The 20,381-nt window shown below is 38.9% G+C and overlaps 1 protein-coding gene across 1 annotated transcript in view; it reads right to left on the reverse strand.

The window, feature by feature from the left end:
* LOC140236917 (AP-3 complex subunit delta-1-like) overlaps positions 1 to 20,381 on the reverse strand; it is a 75,601-nt gene that overhangs the window by 20,744 nt on the left and 34,476 nt on the right. Inside the window, exons 12-20 of the mRNA XM_072316855.1 lie at positions 20,072 to 20,217; positions 16,226 to 16,374; positions 15,325 to 15,451; positions 14,137 to 14,319; positions 13,555 to 13,710; positions 13,101 to 13,246; positions 12,612 to 12,704; positions 11,508 to 11,728; positions 360 to 523 (exon numbers count right to left, since the gene is read on the reverse strand). Of these exons, the coding sequence (XP_072172956.1) occupies positions 360 to 523; positions 11,508 to 11,728; positions 12,612 to 12,704; positions 13,101 to 13,246; positions 13,555 to 13,710; positions 14,137 to 14,319; positions 15,325 to 15,451; positions 16,226 to 16,374; positions 20,072 to 20,217 (1,385 nt within the window). The remainder of the gene's footprint in view (positions 1 to 359; positions 524 to 11,507; positions 11,729 to 12,611; positions 12,705 to 13,100; positions 13,247 to 13,554; positions 13,711 to 14,136; positions 14,320 to 15,324; positions 15,452 to 16,225; positions 16,375 to 20,071; positions 20,218 to 20,381) is intronic.

The raw sequence follows: 20,381 nt of genomic DNA on the forward strand, positions 1-20,381 counted from the left end.
TCTCTATGGTTAATCTGAATGATACTATGTAACTGTCAGGACAATGTATTGTCTATTATAAAAGTTGTGTGGTAACACATTACCAATGATTTATTTAGCGTCATTGCATGTGGAGAAGCTAAATTTTAAATGCTGCAATTCAGCTCAGCCTGGCAAACCTCAAAATAGAGAAAACTCATGGTTGGTAGAAACTGTAATGTTGCTTTTGTTGTTGTTGTTGTTATTGCTGTATACTACATTTAGTCAAGACATATGCCTTAGCACAGTGGAATACAGAATACACATGGATTGTTATTCATAAGACCCATCCAAGAAAATGTGGAGGTGGAATGTTTAGATTGGAACTTTTGGGCCCAAACCTCTGGCATCTCTTCTCCCACAATGTCGACGCGGTGCGCCACAGGAATGTCGTCGCTGGAAACGGAGGTGTGGCGCCCTCGCTTGCCCTTCTTGTGCTTTCTGTGCTTCTTCTTGCCAGACGAGCCCTTGGTATGCTGCATGTACTGATCGGTCACGTTGACCCCTGAGGCAAAATGTGAACACAGAAGAGGGAGGCAAAACAGACATGAGAATTAAAGATAGAGCAGAAAGTTCAGTCACCATCCTCACTGGCCTGCTTCTTTCTGAAAACCATCAAACAGATTATGGTCTGAATTACACCTGCCATCATGCTGGATGTTAAAAGAAGAACCTACAGACACACACTAAATCAAAGACTACCATGATTCTAAAACAAATCAACAGAATGCAAACTCTGCCCCCTATGTTGCCATGGCAAACTTCAAAATATGCTCCAGTAGGAGGCATATAATGAGAAGCAAATATCTCCAGTGGGATGATAGCACAACACAACATGTTGTGCAATGTATATAAAGGGCAAAGCATTTCAAACTCAAATCGCCAGCTGATACGTAGCAGGCACCATACTGTACAAGCTGAAATTTTCGCGGTGGTTTTATTTTCGCGAATTTCACAAATCACCTTTGAACCGCAAAAATAACAACACGCGAAAATAACAATGCTCAAATAAGTAAGTTCAGTTTCCATAGACCCTCGCAACCGCGAAATTAACAACACGCGAAAATGTCCTGCAAGTAGCAATTCGCAAAAATATCTGTACGCGAAAATTTCAGCTCATACAGTATGATATACAATGTCAGCAAAGGGAGAAACTCCATGCCACTTTGCTAATGCAACAGAATGGACATCATTTCTGATTTTTTTTCTTTCCTTCGTGTAACATCTCTCTGTAATCATTTATAAGACACTGCTTCCCAATACAACCTGCAATACTTTCAGTGGTTAAAAGCAGGAGATTGTTGTTGTTGTTGTTTTGCTACGGTGCTGACAATCATTATAGATTGCTACAATTCAAAACTCTTCAAGAAACAGGGAAATGAAACGGACTCTCATTTACCCCTTTAAATCTATTCATAGTACACACAAAAATCTTTGTTGATATGACACCGCTCCATATATTAAAGTCTAATGACAGGCTCACTTTGGCCCATTACATCCAGAATAGACCAATTAGGTCCAACACAGTTCCCATGGGTCCAGCACAACCCAAATACACCATATACATGTGTACAACAGCTCATGAGGCCCAATGCAAGCCTGGCACTGGCCAATGGGATCCAAAGTAGGCCCACAGCACCTAAAGTCACCCCAGTTTGTTTGTTTTTGTTTTTTTTTTCACTTTTAATAGAATGAACTGACGTCACCCAAATCCCACAGGGTGAGATCTTAAGACACTACATAACATGTACAAACAGTGTAGTTTACACTCAAGCTACACAGGAAAAATTGTTTGCAGTCATACACTGTAACTGGATTTTCAAGCCAAGGGTGTTTTGGAGAATCAAAACTTGGGAGATTTCAAGGAAATTGAATTTTCCCCTAATTTTTCGACAAAGCAGAGTGATGAATGAGCAGAGAGAGGGATACACTTTCCCCAAACAGAAACTAATCTAGACTTACATGAAAGAAATGAAGACTTACATCCCAAATTCTCACAAACCGTCAGATCTGGGGGGCGTTTCATCAACGAGTTCGTCGGAGATTTCACCGACAAATTTGCTATCAGCCAATCAGACCAAGGATTTCATTAGCTTTTAACAGTTGTCAGTGTAAATCCTTGTGTCTGATTGGCTGATAGCAAATTCGTCGGTGAAAACCTCCGACGAACTCGTTGATGAAACGCCCCCCAGAATTTTCAAATTAGCATTCACTTGAAGCTTATGGTAACAATATGCAAAGTGAGAGCATGTTATAGTGTATACTGCCAGCATGAAAAGCATTACCCATGGGCTAAGGAAGCTAAGTACTGAATCCTCCACCAGCAGTAAGAGAATGTTCACTATCACAGAATGGAATATTCATTACAAACACAGACAGAAACAATTGCATGTAGATATATCTAGTCATTACTGTTGGTTTTGCATTCCCCAAACTGCAAAATTTACACTGACAAATATATGTGCATACACATTACCAAATGTATAATAGCGATGGGGAGAAAAAAACAACAACAGTCTATTCAAAGCAGAGTATGCTATCATACTCTAATACAGTTGGATGATAACATCACATATATACACTACTGCATGACATGGAGACAAAGGATTCTACAGTAACACAAAGCACACATTTAGCTTTTTCTCACAACGTTGAAATATTTGGCATGCATGCTTTTGAACGGCAACGTGGCACAAAAAAAGTGTGCAACAACACTTTGCAAGTAGCAGGTCTAACAGCAGAACAAGAGACATTGCGCTTGATTTTTGAGAGGGAGCACTACCAAACATTCTTTTTTTTTCCCCAACATACTTTCATCTGATCAAAACAAAAGCCTGCATTGACATCACTGGATATAATCTGGGACATTACAAATGACAGAAGAAATGAGTGTAAACAACAAAATGAGAGATGTTTCTCACAGCTTGAAATATGCCATGAGGTATCAAACTGTACCATGTAAGGAGTCAAATAGTGAAATGTACAATGTCGCAGGAACATGGTATAACAAATGTTTGCTTAAATGCCTCTGGTTTAGTTTTTGAAAATGAGAGCAACTGGACTGCCACATAGTTGAATGTGATGCCTCCATCTTCTTTTTGAGATTGCCATATAATATTATAGTCATACAATGTACAGTCTGGCCGATCACTATTGTAGTGAAGTTTATTGATCATGACCTTTGACCTTGAGAACTGACCTTTCATCTCTCTAAAGATAGTATCTGATCTCATATGATTTCTGTTCCTCTTCTCAATGACAATCTCATTTGACTTTTCCTAGCCAAAATTATGGCTGCACAATAACATATTAGCCAAAGCTAGGAACCTCTGATTTTTCACCCTCACCATTTGATTCGATATTATTCTGTGTATTCACATTTCCTTCCTATTATAATATATCAGCATTCGACGTTTTGAGTGAAGTTAAAACAGGAAGTCAAGTGACTTTTGACCATCACCCTAAAATCTTTTCTTGCTTTCTTTCTTTTCTTTGTTGCTAAACATTATTCCTCTTGAAGACTTTTCCACAATGCACATGCCTCACAGATTGAGTCCTGACAGAGTTTTGCCGCAGAGAAAACTTCTCTTTTTTTCTTCAAGGTGAGTAAAGAGAAAACTACTATTAAAAACTTAAGAGAAATAAAGAAGAAGCCCAATAAACCAAGAGAGTGACACAAAATCTTATGAAAAGGCAAAGACTTCCTTTTTAGGCATTATGAAAGTGGAACTAAGTATCGGCTGTACAAGAATAATTTTAACAGAATAACAGAAAGAAGGGCTTTGATGATATTTTAGAGACATCAAAAGTTGTACTCCTGTTCCAATCAAGTAAGGACAAGAAAAAAAAAAAATGGAAGGAATATAGGGCATATAAAACACAGAATAAACTGCCTTTTCTTTTTTCTTTTCTTTTTTCATGCATGCCCTCAAGACCCATACTTCCTTTCAAAGCAGATTGAATTGCACCAGTCAACCCCTTAAACATAATATATTTTTCTTTTCCAAACGAATAATTTCCAGCTACATACACTGAGAGAAAACTGAGGCAGGTTTACGCTTTTGTGGCACAACATCCATGAGGGGGCTCCTGTGGTCTAGATCATCTTCTGAGTCTTGAGCGGAGAATAATCAGAGAAGTCTCATTAGAATACTGTACACTGGATGAAAGCCAAATTTTACATTACTGCAAATTGGCTAACACACCGTATAAAGTGGGCAACTATAAAGTGTCAAAATATTTCCACTGCTGATGTTTCCACTGTCTGAACAATGATACATAAGCACTATCTAACAGTCTAATGTTTGTTTCATGATTAATCATATAAAACTTAGAAAACAAAGAAGAAAATGTCATATCTTAATAATTTCAGAACAAAACAAAAAAAAATCTTGAACACTGGTTGCTAGGTGCTGGAACGTATGGAACTACACACACCACTATCTTCATTACATTTTGTCCTTCTGGTTTCTACATATTTCTATCCACACAATACTTGCTTTGTTATCCAGTCAATGGGCACCTGTACCTGGTGTTCAGTACAGCCAAAGCAATACAAATATCAAAATGGTCTGCATACTTAATGACCCACCATCATGTTACCCTGATAAAGTTGCAGACATATAAATCAAAGAGAGCCACTGTGTAGTGATATTGAAAGAAAAAGAAATATACATAAATATATATTGAATATTTTCACTACGTCACATCACAATTTCTTCCCTGCTTATGCATGCTTTGATTTTTCTTTCTTTCATGAAGCGGGTTATCACAGATTTTTAATTGACCCATTGCATTTGTATGTTAGATTAAAAGCATGCTTGAGTGCATCTCAACTGCATGGCTAATTCTTGTGGAGTAACTGTTAAGCTAGAGACTAGCTTTTTTTAAATTTTATTTCAAAGGTTGCTTTTTTTGGAATGAAGTAGGAGAAATTAAACATCATTTAAAAGCTTTAATAGAATCTGCCGAGTTTAAAAAATATACCAAAAACTGGAACACTGTTGTGCAGCAGGTTTTATGAAGCTTTTGTAATGCCCGGTCATAGGGGGAGGAGATACATGTAGTCTTGCCCATGACCAAGGCATTTTAGAAATCTGATATGCTTTTGAGACCATAAAAGAAATAACAGCAAGTGCCTACAGCTATAAAGGAATCAGGCTGAAAGCTATGAAAAGATTCTGGCATTGGAAGAGCAGATGAAAATGTGTTTGAGGTGGTAATGATGCAATTGTGGAGAATTCCTCAACATCACACATGAACACATCTCGGCCAGCAGCCTACAGTGGATTGGACATTGAAAGCAGAAAGTAATGTACATGTAAAGTGTGATAATTTGACAAGACATATGTGACCACAGCAGAATCATCAATCTTCTCTTTTCCACAGCTCGAATGTATAGCCAAAGACACAAAGTTCACAGGAACAAATGTTTGCATACATGCGCAAAGGATAGGAGGAGTGGTTCCATGAATAGCAGCCCTCATTTAATAAAATATGATTCATAGTATTAGTTATCCATTGATTTCATTCATTTATCTACTTACAGATTATCTCTTCATGTACTGACTTACATGTATGTATCTATCTACTCATTAATTCACTCAGCTATTTTACTATCGTTATTCATATATTCTATCATCTATTCCTTCATTCATTATTCATTTGTCTATTTCTGCATTTATAATATTCACTTTAAAAAGTAGTTGCCATTTTGTGACACTTATACACGATTCATAGCTCGCAGCAAAAGTAGTGTACCCAGCTATCATGGGCAGACTAAATGCAGAGTGCAGAAGGAAGTGCTCTGCATTGATGAGGACCACAAAAAACCTATGACCCCACATATTCAGTTTTTAAAGGGGTCTGGGACCACAGTCTACAGATTTCGAATGGACCAATCAACAGTATGATTAATTCTCATCAAATATTCTAGCAACATCGCATTATTTTTTTTCTTATTTCTTTTCTTGAAGCTGAATATCAGAGAGCAAACATGCTTTCTCATATGGAGCTACATTTGGAAAAATTGTGTGATGCAGTTGGAATGCGGTAACTCATCCCCACATGCGACCCCTTCCAGACAATCGGAGAAGAGGTTCCTTTTCATTCTTGCAGCACAGCACAAATCACTGCTACTGGCAGACAGCCCTACGGGTGCCATTTCGTACAGAGGTTTGCAATGTTTGAAAGTTGCCATAACTGCAGTTACCATGGCAATGATCTGATGATTCCAATACTCCTATACCATTGGTTGATGAACGGCTGCCACTGAAATGCAATTATTACACCTTACGATACTGCAGTAGCTGTAATCAGCTTCATGTAATGGCGCCTAGATCACACTGGAACAGTTATGCAATGACTGTATTAATTAAAGAGCTTAATCAAATAATGCCCTATTCACAATGGGACAGCTAAAAAGAGTATTAATCAAACAGCTTTACGAAGTGGTGCCCATAGCACACTGGAACAGTTAGGATTGTATTCATACAGATGATATGCATAGCTGTGTGACTGTGTCTGCTGTCTGCAGATAATAGATCCTTTCAGCTTTATTGCACGAGTGTGTCCAAGTTATGAATCAAACAAGTATAATGGTGTGGAAACAGCACACATCAATTCCAAGACGGATGTAAAATTTGTTATGTCATGACAGATATCCACAATTTTTCCTTTCATTACCTCCACCGCCAATGATGGTTTTGCTAGCATTCAGCATTTAGTTGCTTGTTCATCTCTTTAGCAATATTACTCCAAGATTGAGAACAGATTTGGATTATAAAATGTTCAGGGTATGTCCACTGCGGTAAAGGGAGCAGACGATTAGTATTTGGTGGGGCTCCATATAATGATCCAAGTTCTGGATTTTTTTTTTTAAAGGATTTGTTCCTACAACTGTAGTTGTTTTATGGCATTAGTGACCCCATGACATGGTGGGTTTGTGCACAGAAAGGAATGTGTCATTCTACACTGTCATTCAGTATCCTAGGTAATGCTTTGTTTTGTTTTGTTTCTATTAGAATTTGGGCTTTTATTTCAAAAATATGACCATTGATGGCCCAACACTATTCCTTCTGAACTGAGGGCTACCACATTCCTTCTGAACTGAGGGCTACTACATTGGAATATGTAACACACACAAAGGTGCATGCAAAATGCATCACACATAACGAATCTAGGCCTTGATGTTTGGATTCGGGTTTTTCATTTTCCCTCCTATTCTCTACGGTTGCAATAAGCCAGTTCGGAGTTACATTCTGCACATGAGCAGATAGAGATCATCTGAGAAAAATGACATATAGAGACACAAATTTGTAATATCATGGGCAACACCCAGGCGGTTTCTTTACATTGCAGTGAAAGAACATTTAATATACGAGGGGGCTTTTTAAGATAAAAGTAGGCTGGATAACAAAAAGTGGGTGATACCAACTGTTTTGTTTTGATGGTTTACAAGTGGGGGCCATTTGAAACATCACTAACTGCGAACTGGTCTATTGTATGCATTTTCTTCATAACTACACAAAGCGCACACGACAGGCAAGTGTACCCAGCTATGCGGCTAGACATTAGGAGGAAAAGGAACTAAAATAAAATGATACGAAGAAGAACTGGAAGGGTAAAAGATCTGTAAGCGGAGTGCGCTTACAAGATTTTTATACCACTGAGCACTTTTATCTATGGGCATTAGATATACATTGCACATGAAATTCAAGGGAATTACTTTAATGTTGAGGCAAGATAGAAGGAAAAATAGAATTTGCATTAATTATACATTTTAGCAAAGAGTACACAGGTATAAATCACTCAAAAGATTTTTAAAAAAAATATTTGAAAATGAGGCTGCTTGATATGTGCACCTTTCGATGTAGTCAAAAATCGTAACATATTTTCGGTACATCGTCAGAAGCATGATTACAGCACAGTTGAAAGTTTTGAAATACTAGTATTTAAAATAAAGTGGCTTGGAAAGAACATTGGTCACCGAAGGAATAATCATTACTGACTAAACTCTTAGTGTTGGTAGGCTAAATACTTCTGCAATAAAACCTGTGTCGAAAAGGTAAATGTGCTGAACGAGACTGCATCTCAAAAAAGATTTTGTTTGCCTTTGACTCGTGACCCTTGACCCATTAATTCCAAGAGGTCAATTTTTGTTTGGGGGGACTCAAGGCCTAGAGACAGAGCATGCTTGGACACGTAAAAGGCAGCATGGAGGAAAGCTTGGCTAGCGGCGTGCAGCTATTGGAGTCTCTGATTCACCTGGAATATCGTCGTATGCCGGGGGCCTTGGCCGACCCTTGGTCATGCCTACATGTTTGTTAGCCGGCCGAGTGAGGGCAGGGTTTCGAGGAAAAAATAATCATCAAAGAAATGATGCAAGTACAGAGGATTGTGAGAGGAGATACTTTCAAAAAAGGCAAATAATCAAGACAAAGAACTTGGAAAAAAAAAGAAAAACTGTTCGTATGCACTTTTGCCATGAGTCATACAAGGACGAAGTACAGTATCAAATGGAGCACAGGTGACGAAACTAATACTAATATACACTGAGAACGAGATAACATACTGTATACGCCATATATTTAGCGAGTCTACATCTTTCACGAATCGGGACTTTCCGACAATTTCACAAGTGGTTAAATTCGCAATTTTGGAGTACAGTAATGAATGGATAAATGTATGCGTGCATGTCACATTCATGTCAATATCAGAGTTAATATTTTCCCGTGTTTTTTTGAATTTGCGAATAGTACCAGACTCACAAAATTTGCAAAAATTAAAAACCTCCCGAAATATTCAGCGTATACAGTATGAGTGCTTGGTGTGCTGCCAGCATTGTCCAGTAAACCTCACTTACCATGGCAACATACACTATGGGTGACACATTTAGTTGGCACTGGCAGTAAATTTGTAACGCAGCTGTGTGAAAATTGTGCCACTTTCACAATAAAGCACATCAATTATGCATCTTGCATTTACGGTACACGGAAAGAAAAAAAAAAAAAAAAAAAAAGAATCTTTATGTATCTGGCACTCATGCCTTCTTTTTCTCTACCACACGTGTAGATCTACTCAAGATATTCCGCTGGAAAACAAACATATGAAAGAGGACCTTCACCAGTCAGAGGGCAGTTTGGCCAAACAATGCTGCAAAGATAGCGGACATAACTTTGAAGATATGCCAAAATTGTGCCATATATTGCTATGGAATAATGATTTCTGTTTAAATTGATTATTCAGCACACTACACCTGTACCTATTCCCTTGCTCCGCACAAAAGGAGAAAAGTTATATGAACTTTAAATGAATACAAGGTCCGTGAAAAGTAACTGTGTACGTACATCTGCCAAAGAGAAATTTGAAAGGAGCAGGCATGGTAAAGGGACAGTGGGAAACTGAAGGTAATGTCACCATGCTAGCACTACGAACACAAAATAAAACTGGGGCAGTATACTGTAGACGGCGAAAATAAGATCTCATGAGCAATCATTCACCAGATACAGACCAGATTGGACACATTACCTAAAACCTTTCCCTTCACTTTTGAATAGTAATGCACGTGTCACACTGTCCCAAAATAAGCAAAGATGGACACCCGAATTATAAAGGAATTTTTCAAATTTTGGCTCTGATTGTATAAAGTTCCTGTCATTGTGAGGAGATCTTAAGCCATCATATGGAGTTTCCCAGGCTCCGGCAACAACTTCGTGAGTGGCGGTAAAATCTTTGGCAAGTAAAAAAAATGGTCAGAAGATTTTATGAAGGTTCATTTCATAATAAAGATTCACATTTTCATGTAGACTTCTTTAAATGGTGTGGGTGTCATCATGTAATTTTCTGTTGGCATCACATTTGCTTTAGTGCTTGATTAGCTTTCAATCAAGTTCAGGGCCAACTTTGTGCGAAATTGAAAATCCCGTATTTCATATGGCCATCTTGTGCCAAATTTGCGACAGTGTGACACCACCCTATGAAACGAAAGGGGGATGGGAAAAAAATGAACAGCTCTCACGATAAAGTATGCATGCATCAGCATCAGCAAAGAAGAACTGCATATAGCCCAGAGTTGGTAGAGACACCAACACACTTTTCGGTGGCTACATATTTCTGCATGAGCACAATGCATCACCTACCGACGTCATCTCCCTCAGATTTTTTGATGTCTTTGTACCTTGCAATCAAATACGAATCACTGTGATACATGCTGGGCACCTTTTTCTGGGCCCCTTTTTCTGGGCCCCTATTACTTTTTGCAGAAGCAAAATTTTGCCTCATCACCATATTCTGCTTTCATTCAGTCAAATAAGACATGCATGTATCATTTACCCTTGTATAAACTTACCTGAGAAAAGAGCAATTGTGCATTGTTTAAAGGTTGTTGTCTCATTTGAATCATGGCAAGTCAAACAGAGTAAGCAATGTACCACATTCATGATCCATTAGGACACAGTTCTTTGTAGGGAATTTGAATGGGAGTCGAAAATGGAAGATTCATCATACCAAACAAAGGATAATCAAGTACAACACATTTTAAATAAATTTTAAACAGCACAAAATGTTCCAATGTTTTATTCCATAGGCAAAGGTTAAACTGCATGTTAAAAACCTAGATATTGGAATAATTTTCAAGTATGTACAGAAATACATCAGCAAGAGTTTTTTGGAAAAAAAAAAGTCCCAAAACAAAACAAATCCCTCTTTTCCTCACCAATATTTGAATTGAAAAAGAAATAAACCTGCCTCATTCAAAATAAAATCCACAAACAAATCCAGATGGACAAAAAGTGGGGGATGCCCTGATGAGTACTGCTGCTGTCAACTTTATATCATCACCGTTAAAGTAAAGGGGTAACAACACATCTTGTTAATGAGAAAGCATGCTCTCTTTCTTCTTTCTCTCTGTCATTTTGTTGCTTATAGAAACCAGCCCTATAATGTGTTTCTTGACTTATTCCACAACACATTACAAGATTATGGAAGCATATGGGTTGGAAGCAGTAGAATGTGTCCTTTGAATTGACTGTATAGCACTTGCTTTACTGTAAAAGCTGAAATTTTCGTGCAATCAATTTTTCACACTCGGCCAGGTAAGACAAATTCTGCGTGCTTTTAATTTTGAGAGAACACTCAAAACATCTCACAACTGCCACAGAGGATTTTGCAGCACCTACTGCAGTAAAAGATTACTGGTCCGCATTACAACAAATTCACTCCTATTACAGGACTAACGAACTTGAAGAAAGCTACAAATAACATAAAAGCAGAAGAAGCAAAAAAATGTGTACGCTTTTACTTTCATACTAGTTTGATGCCGCCCAAAACATGAAAATTTCTACTTTTACAGTACTTCACTGCATTTTCTCCTTTTCTTTGGGGAAGAGGGAGGGGGATGGGGAAGGGGGTAGGGTGGCGAGAGAGGAAAGGAAGAGGAATTAAATGAAGAGAGAGAGAGTGTGTACCCCACACGCTCTTCCCATGCCTACCTGGTACATGGAGGGGCACGTTGAGGTCGATCTGGGCCACGGGGATGCTGTTGACGGGCGGCTCGTTCTCAGCGGCCAGGTCCTTCAGCTTCTTCTTGCGCGGGGTGCGGTTGTCCTTGAGGTAGTGGGGGTTGTTGGCCTGCTCCACCCGGCGCGCCTCCCGCCTCCTCTCCAGCTCGTCCTCGTCCAACTCCTCGTACACCACCTTCTGGTGGTTCACTCTACAATGAGGAGGAAGAGTCAACACACAATTCAATAAGAATACGCCACAATTATGAACTGGGAAAGCACTTGGAGAGTGCAGACCTCCACCAAGCAGCTCATTTCCACCCATACACACTTGCTGTAAAATCCCCCCAATCTTCCAATATAGAAGCCTTTAGGTTTACGTCATCAGCTTCCACCTGCATGGCACCTCAGCCGAGCAAAGCACGCGTTTAAGTGCGCGTATGTAAACCTCATACGTGTAGCTTGAACTCCCAAGTTCACTGACTCTATCTGCCAAAAGACCAAAAATTCTTCAATAATTCATAACATTTCCTGGATCACTACCAAAATTTAATCATCTGTTTGTTATGTCATTATCAACTTTTCCTACAAATTTCATCCAAATCCGTACACAACTCTTCGAGTTATTTTGCAAACAGACACACCAACGCCAATAAAAACATAACCTCCTTCCTTGGCGGAGGTAATTACATAATTATACATACTGGGGTAATTTTGCAGCAAAAAGAAAAAAAGAAGTATTTATCAGCCATGACATCACAACACACTTGGTGGTTTTCTCTAAGGGCAGCAGAGGGTAAACCTGTTCCAAGTTATGACATTATTACTAATCATGCTGAATGGGATAGTGCAGATGCAGTTTAGAGGGCATTCAGGAAATACAATGCTATGGAGGCCAAAAACAAGACATATAATGTGACAGCCCTTCAAATACTAGGTAAAGGATATAGAAATTAGATAGATATCAAATAAACATAACTTTGATTGGAGGAAAATGATACTGACCAAGCTAATAAACATGTGATCAGAATTTTTTCCTTGTATTTCGATACAAAAGAAATTGGAAGGAGGTGCAGATACAGGACAGCAACTTACCTGTGAGCATCATGGATGAACATGGTGTCAATGGTCACTTCCTCATCCGAGCTGTCTGATGGGGGAGCGTTAATCCACTTGTCGAGATCGAGTCTGGAACAACATAAAAAGTAGTTGCGCTTATAAAACCAATATGCAACTTGGACACGAAAAGCGATAAACAAGAAAACCAACAATTTGTTGCAATGGTCCTTAACCATCTGTTCACAATATCAAATATCAACCGTATTTAAACTTATGTGCAATTTTCATAAAACTGTCATATCCTTATTTCTTATTCACATTGCAAGACATTTGTTGATAAAATATTCATCAACAAACAGTGATCACCTACTCCAATAGATGAGGTGCCATGAGAAGTATAGACTGCCAACATACACAGAGAATGTCATGTATATACAGTGTACATGAATGTACATGTACCACCTCTCTTTACCAAAGGAGAGTAAAATGCCAAACTCATGACAAATGTACATCTATACTACGCACCCCTCGGGGACAGGGACCTTCTTCTGGGCCTTTGGTGCCACGGGATTCAGCTCGCCGGCGAAGAGATCAGCCAGCTCCGCGGCCACCGTCTCGTCCTTCTCCAGGAGTTTGTTGACATACTTGAGTAGCTGGAGTGTACAGCAAGCCTGGAGGGCGGGGAGAAATTTCAATTGTATTAATGTTGCAATTTTCTATTTCTACACCATTGGGAATCTAATTTTTCATGTATCGGGACTTTCCAACATTTTCAGAAGTGGTTAGATTCACGACAAAGAGTGAAATGTACGTGTGCATGCTGCATTCTTGTCTGGATCACAGTATTACTATTTTCACATGCTGTTGAATTCATACATTTATTCAGTAATAAAATCAATTGGAAATACAGTACAAATTTGCAAGAAGCACCCCAAAAAAACCTGTGAAGTACATAGCACACACAGTAAGCTGTCCATACCCTTTCTTGGACCTCCAGGTCAGCACTTTCAGCAAAGGATGGCAGTTTGTCAATGAGGAGCTGAGTGACCCGCTGGATGTCCTCCTTGTCTTCATCCTCCTCCAGCTTGGTCAGGATGCTGCTGTACAGCTTCAAGATGTTCTGCACATAGATGCCCTGTAGCCATGGTAACGTGAGGACAAAACACCTGAAGCTTGCTGACAAGTTCCCCATCCCCAGTGAAAATCAAAGTAATGCTTAGTTTCACTGGTACAACATTATTAATGTTATATAAAGCATGTTTGCCACTATCATTATCATTAACAGCAAAATCACTTTCATTGCGGAGGAGCATCTTCATCCTCATCGATCTATCATCATCCTCATCTTTCTCATCATCAGCATCATCAAAAATAACATCACAATTTTTAAAATCATTGCCATAACTTCAATCCCAATAGACTGACTCTTGAGATTATCAAATAGCTTCATCTGTATCAGGGAGAACATTACTAGAAAGATTCATTTTTTTTTGGGGGGGGGGGTGTGGAGGGGGACAAAAATTATGTAATATTGCATGTCAAGAGGGTATCATGCACGCACCTGGATGTGTCCGGGCAAGTTGGTGACACGGTGTTTCAGCATCGACTCCAGCGTGACGTTTGGCTGGGACAGGTAGCCAGGGAACTCCCCGACGATCCAGGCGGCCGCGTAGAGCACCTCGCAGATGCCGTTCCTCTGGGTGGCGTTGCCGACCAACAGGTGGGTGTTCTCCAGCAGCATGGCCTGTGATGTAAGCCAGCAAGGCGGGGGAGAATGGAAGGGATCATTGAAGGTTGGGGATTCAAATCCCTGGCGATAACTGCCACAGATGCTTCATATAAAATTGTAGGCAAGCGTCCATCTACTTCCATTACCTACAGTAAAACCTGTCTACAGCAGCCACTCAAGGGAGATGAAAAAAAGTGGTCGCCATAGATAGATGGCTACTATAGACAGTGTCTTTAACACGATTTTTCTCTCAGGGCAAATTTTTTTAGTGGCTGTACATTGCAGGCGGTCGCTATTCAAAGACCGGTATGACTGTACAAAAAAGCTATTCAAATGATGATCTAGTAGATGTTAACTTACAGAAGATACAGTTTATACAATCTTTGACAATTGATTCAAACTTTCACTCTTTAAAATAGATTCTGGGTTGAACATGCATCACTCGCCTCAGTAAGCACTTTGCAAGTTTATAAGGCATCCTACACCTTTAAAACTTTGTTATTAACATCCTATTTCACTCCTGTTTCCAAACTGATTTTCATAACCCAGTGTCAAAGGTTATGACAGCACACAAAGGAAATGCAACTTTTAGGAGTACAGGACACACATAACTTGGAAGTGATGGCGGAGGGGTATGACCAGCAATGTATGTAACTTACACTGAGAAAAAAATTCACTTCACAAAACGGAGGGGTATAACCAGCAATGTATGTAACTTACACTGAGAAAAAAATTCACTTCACAAAACATACATTTTGCAAATTCAATACACCAATGGATGAAAATGCCCAAGATACACTTTACATCTGGTTCCTCTAGAACAAGAACAGGATTTCTTTGAACTGGTATTAACCCATTTGCACACGTCTACGTAGAACCTGCCCACATCTGCAACTTGGGTCAGTGGTGAGCCGATCAGAGTCAAATCTTTCATACGTTAATCTTTCCATGTCACCTAATATATCACTGAGAATCGGGCGGGACCTCCACTCCCTCCTTCTCCTGAACCCCACAACCTACCATCTGTCTAGCAGCAAAGGGCCTGATGGCCTTCACCCGGATAGCCACATCCAGCATCTGGGCTGCGATCAGGTTCCCATGTTTGGTGCCCTCGATTCTAGTCAGCTCCACCAGGATACTCACGTACCTGTCAATTAACAAATACGAATCAAGTCAGACTGACAAAAGTACAAAAAGCTTCTCCCCCCCCCCCCCCCCCCATAGTTGCGCATATAAAATATCAAACAAAACAAAAAGAATTACTTGGCTTGGAATCAAGTTTTCATATAAAGGATATTTAAGTATAGCATTCTGTACAACTTGAAATTTCACTGCCGTTTTATTTTTGTGAAATTTTGTGAACTGCCTTTGATCTGCAAAAATAAAAATGTGAGAAAACAACAATGCAATAAGATATCACTTCTTAAAAACAGGTCAAGCCATGTCAGTGCTGGATCATGCTCAACTAGTAACTACTGTAGGTCTAGTAAGCACGCTGCATGGACAATGATGTAGCAATGTCTGAGGCATAACAACACGCTAGTACATCACATGGAATACATAACACACTACTTGTTAAGTTCCGGGAATCACGGAGTAAAAACATCCAATACTAGAATTGTCTTGTTACTCATTTTTATTTATTACTATTTTGTAAAAGGTGACATAATGATTACTACAGCCTCGTAACCGTGAAAATGAACAACATGTGAAAGTGTTCTCCGACAATGAAAATCATTAGCAATTTGTGAAAGTATAGTGTATCAGTATGCCAAAATTATAATTACAAAGTGACAATTAGCAATTTGTGAAAGTATCAGTATGCCACAATTTCACCACACATTATGCAGTACATAAGCAAACATTAAATGCCAAGGCAGACAACTGATGCTATCTTTTGTTTTCACTGAAGGCAACTCACCACTCAAAGTTGATGATGTACTGGTAGTTATTCTGGCTACAGATCTCAAGGATCTTGGCTAGAAGCTCATCCCTGTACACCGACCCCTCTGCCTTGTCCACGTGAATCATCAGCTTCTTCACAATCTCCATCAGGTTCTTCTTGGAAACCTGGAGGGTTAGGGTTAAACAATCGGTCTATAGGTTTGCCACGACTCTCCAAGCTCCATTGCCACAAAGTTGCTTCCATAATTGATACCGAGAAACCAAATTTCGAAACACACTACTGCTCTACAGGTACAGATGATGATGAGGTTAACACACAGAACAATTTGATTTGGGATTAAATGAAATGTACAATTTGAAGAATGAAACATATCAAAATATATGGTCACAATTGTACATGCAAGCATGGATCTCCTATCGTAATTACAGAGCATGTGCACACTCTAAATTATCTGTATAACATAAATGCACTTTGAAAAGGAGGAGTGAATGGCACACACACTGATAAATGCAAAGGTCCCTTTTCCTTGGTAATAATCAAAAGGTGAATTGGGTAAAAACATCTCATAAACTACTGATTTAGACGTCACGACAATAGTGAAGATGACAACAGCACAATAGTACATCAACCACTCTAATCTATCACAGGGAAGACGTCTTCGAATAAGCATATTCTGCAAATTTCTATCTGTTTAAATGATCTACTGTAAAACATGATATATTTGCGGCATGAATTTTTCGTGAATTGGAGCTGACGGCCTTTTTTGCGGCATGAAATTTTCGCGAACTGCCACTGGCATTCAATGCATATAGTGTGGACAAGAACTTTCGCGTGCATTTTAATTTCGCGAATCTTGGCGCTCGCGAAATTCACGAAATTAAAATGCATGCGAACATTCCTCGTTTTACAGTATCCAGTTTTATTCAATCTTTCCCCAATATCAGATATGCAATAAAATTCAGAGTTGTCAATACAGTCAAACTCGGATACCTCGAATTCGTCGGGACTGAAGAAAATGGTTCGACGTACGCGAATTTCGAGGTACGCGTACGTCGAATTTTCTTCGACTTATCCGACGTTTATCGATGTTCGACGTTTATCGATGTTCTACATGGTGTCTGTTATAGTGCCTACTGATTGTTTGCATGCTTGTCAACTTGAATTGAATCAACTTTTATATGAATGAATTGAGTGAAAATCGGAAATGAAATCAAAATTTCAGAAATAAAGATTTTGGTGGCCCGATCGCGCCACAAAAAAAAAAAAAAAAAATCGGATGTTTGCCTTTACTTTTGAAAATGAACAGCGGTAACAATCGGCTACGTAAGATGCTAAAATAAATGTAAGGGGTTTGCGTTTAATTGTGGAAATGAATGACGGTAATATTCGACTCGGTATGATATTAAAATAAATGTCGGATGTTTGCTCATACTTTTGGAAATGAATAACGATAAGACTCAGCTCCGTATGGTGCTAAAACTAATGTTAGATATTTGATTTTGCGTTCGGAAATGAATAAGGATAACATTCGGCTCCGGAAGACGCTGAAATAAATGTCGAATTTTTGCTATGACGTTCGGAAATGAAAAACAATAACATTCAACTCCGTACGATGGTTAAATAAATGTCGGATGTTTCCTTATACTTTCTAAAGTAAATAGCAACAGCATTCGGCTCCGGAAGATACTAAAATAGATGTCAGATGATCGTTTTTATGTTCGGAAGAAAATAGCAGTAATATTCTGCTCCATCATGTCCATATGATGCTAAAATAACTGTCTGATGTTTGCTTTTAAATTTCGAAATGAATAACAGTAACATTCAGCTGCGTTTAATGGTAAAATTAATGTTTGATGTTTGCTTTGACGTTCGGAAAAGAGTAACAATAATATTCAACTCCTGACAATGATGAAATAAATGCTGGATGTTTGCTTTTACGTTCGAAAGTAAATTGCAATAACATTTAGCTCCGGAAGATGCTAAAATAAATGTCGAATGTTTGCTTTGATGTTCTGAAGTGAATAACAATAATATTCAACTCCGTACGCTGATAAAATAAATGCCGGATGTGTGCTTTTACGTTCGAAAGTAAATGTCAATAGCATTCAGCTCCAGAAGATGCTAAAATACATGTCGAATGATTGCTTTTACGTTTGGCATGTTTGGAAGTGAACAGCAGTAACATTCTGCCCCATACGATGATTAAAAAAAATATTGGATATTTGCTACGGTACATTTCGAAATATATATCAGTAACATTCAGCTATACGTTTCAAGGTCCAAAATGTCTGATGTCTTCCTTGACGTTCAAAAATGAAAAACAGTAACATTCGGCTCCGTGCGATGATAAAATAATTGTCAGATGATTCATTTCACTTTCGGAAGTGGACAGCAGTAACATTCGGCTCCGTTCGTTAATGAAATAAACGTCGGATGTTTGAAATGAATAACGGTAATATTCTGCTCCGTACGATGCAAAAATAAATAACAGATTGTTGCTTTAACATTTGGAAATGATTAATGGTATTAATCCGCTCAGTTAGATGCTAAAACAAATAGCGGATGCTTGCTTTCACGTTTGGAAATGGATTAGGATAGTATTCAGCTCCGTAAGATTCTAAAATGAATGTCGGTTGTTTGCTTTTACATTTAAAAATGAATAACGGTAACTTTCGGCTTTTTACAATGCTAAAACAAATGTCGGATGCTAACAAATGTCAGCAAATGCTCCCATTTTCTCATTTCAAACGTAAGTTTTGACCTCCTCAATATAATGGGCATCAACTTTTTAAATAATCTCTACGCCTATTTGTCAAATCTTTAAACACAGAGTAAGATGATTGAATTTTTAATTCATTTGTTTTAGACATGGGCATCTGTATCACTTCAATAATGCTTAATATTAATTTGTCTATGTTTAGTAGGACCGATTTAGTTTTTCTAATGTTTTTCCTGATTTATTTTTTTTTTTGTTACCAGATTTTACTTTCGACCACCAGAAAATAAAAATCAATGATATTGGTGGCCCGATAAAACTTAGTGCGGAGCCCTGTGTATTCTATTCTTCATTGTGATCGGCCTATACTTCCAGATTTTCATAATCGCATTGCTGGAAAAAAAAACAGTTTCAGTGCTTGCGTTCTCGGGGAAGTAAACTTCGTGAAGGCAAAAAAAAAAAAATAGTTTAAAAACGGCACTACGAGGGAGATTGATTTTTTGACAGTGGAGCGTGATTAATGGCAAAGATATAACTGTCAACATAAGCAGGTGCGCCCCGACGGTTGAGAAATCTACGCGCACGGTACGACTGTCTCGATCAAAAATCAAAACACAGTGGTTAAAGAAAAGCAAATGATGGGGCAGCGCGTAGTGCTATCGTAAAGCACTCCATTGGCACGGGTGCTATGTGCATACCATGTACGTGTGTTGGTAGGTGTTGGGGATTTTCCTTGTCAGCTGTGTATCGGGTATTTCTTCTTGGGCGCGCGATTGTTCTGGTCTCAGAATATTTACAATCGAGTGTAAAAACATTTTGGCATGTCTTCGCTGTCCACGCGCGCTTCATCGGAGATGCTGAGTGATGTTTGCAATTTCGATTCGAGCAACATGCTGGGAAAAACAATAAGTTAATTAAGATCGGGACATTAGATTTCCCTTCGAGGTAACCGAACTTCGAGTTATCTTTTTTCGAGCTACGCGAATTTTAATACACGGAAACTCCATCCGAACAATCGGGACTTTCATTTTGCCCCCGAGGTAAGTGATATTCGGCTTATCCGACGTCGAGGTATCCGAGTTTGACTGTATATGTTGTAATGTCGACAAGGTGATAATTTCCGATCTGAAGGGTCACGCACTTACCATGCCATAGAGGAGGTCCAGGGCCCGGAGTCTAATGGACTCATCCTTATCATCCAGGCAGTCCAGGATCAGGTCCTTGTGGCTCTGGACTGACTTGGGGTGGGTCTTGAGGATCTTGCTCATTGCTAGCAGGCCCAGGTACTTCACTACAGGAACACGGAAAGTTTATCATTCAAGCATTCATTTCCCCTAATGTTTGTTTGATTACATGGGGGGGGGGATGGTGTAGGGTCTTTTTACAATTTAGTCTAAGAGAGTCAATCTGATTTTCCGTGTAACAATTGCATGAATAATCACTCTTTTATAACAA

Source organism: Diadema setosum, chromosome 13 (genome assembly GCF_964275005.1).
Source record: "Diadema setosum chromosome 13, eeDiaSeto1, whole genome shotgun sequence".
Classification (NCBI taxonomy): Eukaryota; Metazoa; Echinodermata; class Echinoidea; order Diadematoida; family Diadematidae; genus Diadema; species Diadema setosum.